Source organism: Lissotriton vulgaris, chromosome 1_1 (assembly GCF_964263255.1).
Source record: "Lissotriton vulgaris chromosome 1_1, aLisVul1.2, whole genome shotgun sequence".
In the NCBI taxonomy this organism is placed as follows: Eukaryota; Metazoa; Chordata; class Amphibia; order Caudata; family Salamandridae; genus Lissotriton; species Lissotriton vulgaris.
Genome location: NC_141685.1, coordinates 1569860821 through 1569866820, shown reverse-complemented (window position 1 = coordinate 1569866820; position 6000 = coordinate 1569860821). Strand labels below are relative to the sequence as shown.

General features: G+C 50.3%; 1 protein-coding gene across 4 annotated transcripts in view; it reads right to left on the bottom strand.

The window, feature by feature from the left end:
• Window positions 1-4334: 4334 nt before the first annotated feature.
• The window catches only part of TBC1D15 (TBC1 domain family member 15), a 608606-nt gene continuing 606940 nt past the window's right edge, over window positions 4335-6000 (bottom strand). For all 4 annotated transcript variants that reach the window (XM_086918096.1, XM_086918103.1, XM_086918101.1 and 1 more), the window contains one exon: window positions 4335-4728. In XM_086918096.1, coding sequence (XP_086774222.1) covers window positions 4528-4728 — 201 coding nt within the window. In that variant the 3' untranslated portion in view covers window positions 4335-4527. The remainder of the gene's footprint in view (window positions 4729-6000) is intronic.

Genomic DNA, 6000 nt, shown 5'->3' with positions numbered 1-6000 from the left:
ATAGCTTGAGTTGGTGGCAACACTACCTCTGATATGGTCTGACCATCAAGCCATTATTTTTAGGATTCGGATGCTACCACTCAAACCCCCTCAGACCAAAGATAGGGCATCAGTGGGGGCGCGGATGTGGAAAAATGCAGATATACCACATCTTTCAAACCTCTTGCTGTTATCTGCTCCTGAAAGCGGAGACGATACCGAAACTATGTCCATTAAATTTCAGGAATGGATCTTAAAAGCAGCGAACGAAGTTGCTCCCCAAAAAATTTATCGCCCCAATAGAGCGACTCCATCTGCCCAGTGGTACACAGAGGAGCTGCGACTCCAGCGTCGAAGAAAACGAGATCGTGGGCCCAGGCGCATTTGTCCGCCATCGCCCATTTTGCCAGGCTTTATACAGGCGAGGACCCTACTACCTCGGCCTATTTAAAGACGGCCCTAAAAGGCTGGAGAAGGGTTGAAGGCAAAAAGAAGGACAACAGGCGTCCCATCGATTTCGCCAAGCTGGGGCAGCTCCTGGGAGCCCTCACAGGCTTAATATCAGACAAATATGAGCTGCTACTATTTAGGGCGGCATTCACCACAGCTTTCTTCGGAGCATTCCGAATCAGCGAATTAGTAGCCCCCAGCAAGTCGGGCCCAGCTCAGCAATGCCTGCAGGCAAGAGACATTAAACCAATGGCGAAGGCAGTGGAATTAACGCTGAGACAGTCCAAAACGGACAGGGCAAGGAGGGGGACGACGATACGTCTCCATTGCATCCCAGAGGCTGGGCTCTGCGCGGTATGCTGGCTATTTAGGAACATGGGGGCACGACCAGCTGGTGAGGGCCCCCTCTTTATACATAAGGATGGAAGGAACCTGAGTAAGTTCCAGTTTACAGCCATAATGCGCCAAGGCCTTGGAAAAGCCGGGTATCGCGCGGCATCGTTTGCCTCGCACTCATTCAGGATCGGCGCAGCGACCTCGGCAGCGCAGCATGGCATGCCAGAGGACAGGATCCAGGCGGTGGGCAGATGGCGCTCCAGGGCGTACAAGTCGTACATACGCCCTCACCTCGTATAAAAAAAAAAAAAGAAGAGAAAGCCCCGAGGGGGGAGAGGGGGAGGTAGTCACTTTGGGATGCTGCACGGCAGGGCGATAGCCCCCTCGTAAGTACACACGGTGCGCAGAAGGCCACCTAACAGAATGCTTTCTCTCGACAGGGGGACGCCCGCGGCTGGTCTGGGTGGTGGGACATTCATTCGTGTCCCGAATGGAGTCTTGGTGGCGGCAAGGGGGCCACAGCATAAGCAGGCCCAAATCGACGTACATCCGCTGGATAGGGCAGCCGGGTATGAGATGGGAGCAGCTACTGCCGACGCTGGACGGCCTCATGGTAGATTCGGCCTGGCTGCCAGACGTCCTGATCATCCACCTTGGGGGCAACGACCTGACCCGGCTAGGGCGAAAAGCAGTCGGGCAGGCCATCCAAAAAGATCTCACCAAGACAGCAGCGTGGCTGGCACCCACAACGATAGTCTGGTCCGAAATGATCAGCAGGAAGTATTGGAGAGGTGCCGATTCCAACAAGGCCGTCGATAACGCAAGGAGGAAATTAAATGTCGCGATGCACAAGTTTTGCCTCGCCAATGGCCTGGAATCAATCCGGCACGGCCTCATCCACCCGGGCCGCCCGGAACTCTACGGGCAAGACGGGGTGCACCTCGCCGGAAAGGGGATGAAGGTGTTCTGGGATAACTTGTGGGGTGCAATGACACTCGCAGGTTTCAATAAAAAAAAAATATATATATATATATATACACACAAGTATGGAAAAAGGTGGGAGCCACGAACCAGGTGCAGGGGGGGGGGGAGCCGCAGTAAGACGTGAAGTAGTGTGGCTCACTGGTTAGAGGCGGCAGACCCGAGAGCAGAGGACGGCCCGGGACCAGGGTTCGATTCCCGGCGCGGCAGGTTTCTGGACCAGGGTCAGCGGACTCGATAATTCTCTCGCCTCGGTGCCCACTCTGATCAGCGATCACACTCGGCAACTCTGGGCATTAGCTTGCCTCATCTTCACTAACGGCCCCACCAGACCGCCGGGGATGCCTGGTCTCACCCTGGAGATACCCATTAAGGGACCATCTCTCAGGGAAGCCAGGAAGGGTTTCGCAGCGGTCGAAGCGCCTTGGGACCCTACGGGTAAGTAGTGCGCTATATAAATGCCTATACATTTACATATGAGCCTCCCTGCGGCGGGGCGGAAATCCTACACTGGTTGGCTAAGAAAACACACCAGCGGGCGGTGTGTAAGAGAATGGCCACTCACTTTTGAATGCCGCACGGCAGGGTGACGTGGCGGCATAAAGGAGGGGAGTAACAGGAGGAGACGGCACTCGCGGCCCAGACCCGGCCGGACGGCAGGGCGCAAATGGTAGCGAGCTGGGGACCTAACTCCCGACAGGAAAGCTCCCCTCCGCAACACGCAGAAGGCGTGGGCAACCAACCACTGGAGCACCAATAGACTGGCAACAAACTGGTTTGTGTACAAGCCCCATTTTCGAACTAAGGAGGGCACAAAAAGACTGACACCTGTTATCACAAGATGGTGTCATAATTTGTATATGGCAATTATGATTGATGTTTACTGTTCGTAAAATGGAAGATTGCTTGAAACCAGTTTGTGTTATTAATATGTCTTTGGTTATTAATAAACTGCGGCCAACAACGACCACTACTAATACCAGTTATTGTTGGCTGACATTATTTCCCACCATTGGCAACAGCAGAATGCGGGGGCCGGTAAGTATGTATGCTTGGGTCTCCGCGGAATAGGCACATGCGAGGGTTATCCGGGGCGTCGTCAAAACTGTGGCGGAAAGAAAAGAACGGACGTCCGTGTGCCTAGGTGGCAACTATATAAGTGACCGTGACGCCATATCCGATGCCAACAACATGCTGAGCCGAATGCAGCCACCCAATGGCGGCCAAGGAGTACTGCTCATGCAAAAGTTTCTGGATCCAGGGTGATGCGTGTGGAATTCAAAGGTGTTGGACAGGCCACATGACGGGCTCGCTCCCTCCCCGCATGACAGAGCCGGGACGTCAGCTCTCCAGGTGCCACCCACCGAAGCAACTCACACTCCGTCCCCTACGGGACTCCTACTCCCGGACATCTCCGTATCACGGGCCCGGGCCACCGTCAGCACCATTGCCCGGCCCGGCCGCCATCTTGGACACTGCACCACGAGGCCGCGTGGCCTCAGCCCGACCCCAACCCTGGACCTGGCCAGGCCCCGACATCCCGGCACCACCATCCACCCAGGAGGTGAACGGCCCACTTGGCAGGTCAATGGGAGAAAAAAGTGTCGATGGTTCTCCCCCGCCAGGTGCCGATCGCCCCCAGCCTCCCCGGGCGCTGGCTCCACCCCCCTGCTGGGTGTCTGGACTCCCTCATCCCGGACCTCCCGACCTCCAAGTGCGAGGGTCCAGACATCAAAGGCCGCCAGACCTATAACTGGGGCAGCTCCAGAGCAGGAAGGCAGTTGTATCCTGGAGTCGAGAGACACCGAGAAGAACTCATCCTTGACGGACTGCTGGCGCTGCCGCAGCCCTACCTTGTGAACTGTCGTCCTGCCGCGGCCCTCTGCAACCTACATCCTCGTCGGGACCTGCTGGCGCTGCCGCGACCCGTTGTAACTACCATCTTCGTTGGGACCTGCTGGCGCTGCCGCGATCCGTTGTAATCACCGTCTTCATCGGGACCTGCTGGCGCTGCCGCGGCCCGTCCCTCAAGAAACACCGAGCTCGAGGATTGTGAGCTACTCATCATCTCATCGCAACTACCAGTTTGGTAATAAGACTGTCCCGCTACCCCCTTTCCCATCCAAGAGACTAGAATCGAGGGGACCCCTGAGTCAAGACCTCCTTGTACCATTCTACCGTACTTCAAGATTGCTTATAAAGAACGTTAAATCTTATCTTTGTGTGGTGCCTATCTGTGGGGGGGAAGTTACTTGTCTGTACGATCGCTGGAGACGGCTCTCCCCGGAGACCTCTCCCCTTGTCCTCGGCCGACCCTCCAGGTCCCGTCTAACAAAAGGTAAGACATCTGCAGCTAGAAGTCTCTATCAGATGGGGATTGATAGTAATACAAGGTGAATGGTAAAGCAGAACACATACAGCCTTCATGAAAAGAGCAGTTTAGAATTGGGAGGGGTTTGTCGTTTTTGTTAAATTCTCTATTAACTAAATGAAACTTCCCTCACTTCACTTTGCTGCTAAGAATTTAATAAAGCAAAACAAACCGAAAACAGTAACTAATTCCAAGAAATAACTACAAAGAAAAACAATTGTTCCCAATATTTTATATAGATTTAATGAAAAGCATTTCAGTAGATAAATAATTTATGCACATATTACAAAATTCAAAATCTTCAATCCATTTTCTTTTATCAAATTTCCAAATTCTATAGTCTGGTCAAAGAGCTGCATCAAATTGTCTCTAGTTTCAGGAAACATAGCTTCATGGGGATACACAACATGTCAATTTGTCAATCGAGTCGTGGTAAATGCTGCTGTGTCACTTCTTCCATTGGCTGAAATTAACGGCACTGAGGTATTTTGGTGCACAGAATTTCGAGAACACCTTGAATCAATATGTTCTTTCTCACTTAGTTCTAAATCCTTTGTTATGTTGTTACAGTTTTTCATACCCAAGATTTCATGCACTTCTTGTGGCAATTCCTATAAAATACAAAAGTCAGCCTTTAATAGAGGTTCAATGCGTGATGACCAAAGCAAAGACATTGTTGAAAAACACACATGACTAAAATCATTAGCGCATGTCTGGGACTGCTGAACTTCAATTCTTGGACAAACCTTTAAAGCATATTTAAGACCAGCATTTGCAATGCAGTAGGCCTCCCAGTTATGCAAGTTTGAGCTATTGGCATTGAAAATGACTATGGCTCTTATTTTGCTTTTGGATTTTAGAACAAAAAGAAAAGACATTGTATTTACAATTGAAAGAGCTTTAACTTGCTATTGCAAATGCTTGTTCCTAAAACAGCTTGGTGCGCACTGTCTACAGTCAAACAAACCCCCTGAAACTCATTGGATCAAGCCGTCAGTTCTATGTCATGTGCTAAACTGCTATCCCAACAAGTGCTCTGATTGGATAAGGCTAGTTTCAACTAAACAACCATTACAAACTATTATATTGGGTACAGTGTCCATGGAGACAGACACAGCAGCGATCCATATACACACAAATTGAGGGTAAGACTGCTGGAAGTTTGTTGGTCGATAGTTTGGAGAAGGTGGCGGGCAGGGGAGGGGGGCATTTAAAGCCCCATTTTCTAGACTCGCCCTTTGAATTTAGCTTTTTACCGGCTGGGTCTGTGTTGCTCTTGTAGCTCGGGCTGTGTACTCTTCTGCAGCCTCCGCCAGTCTGGATAAAGACATCAATTGTACACTCTAACAGTGTGATCAATATACACACACATGCAAGCCCCTCCCTGATGCCCTTCCCCCGCCCTATTCCCCCAGGGGTCGGGAGATTATCAATTAGTAACTCCTGCTGTTCAGTTTGCCGAGCTCGATAAGCAGAGCAGGGGTAATTCGGTGTACATGCATTTATATTTAAATGCTACTTATTTCTGATTTAAAAACAAGCACAGTAAAATTTAAAGAAAATGTAAATAAATGCACAACAGAATAACGATCCTGTTTAACAAGACACACAAGGAAACACATATTAATAGTAACAATCGTGATAGCTTCTGCAATGGTTAAAGACACAGAAATCATTATGATGGACCACGATAGTTGTTTAAAAAAGGTTTTGTTTTTAAATAAAAACAGCACAACATTCAAATGTTCTGCAGAAAATCGAGTTAATCGATGTCGACGACAACATAGTATTTGAGGAAACATTGTCAATTGATCGATTCTTGTTGAAATCGGACTGCTACCTGCAGCCACAGGCTCAAACTGCAACTCCACATTTCATCCTGC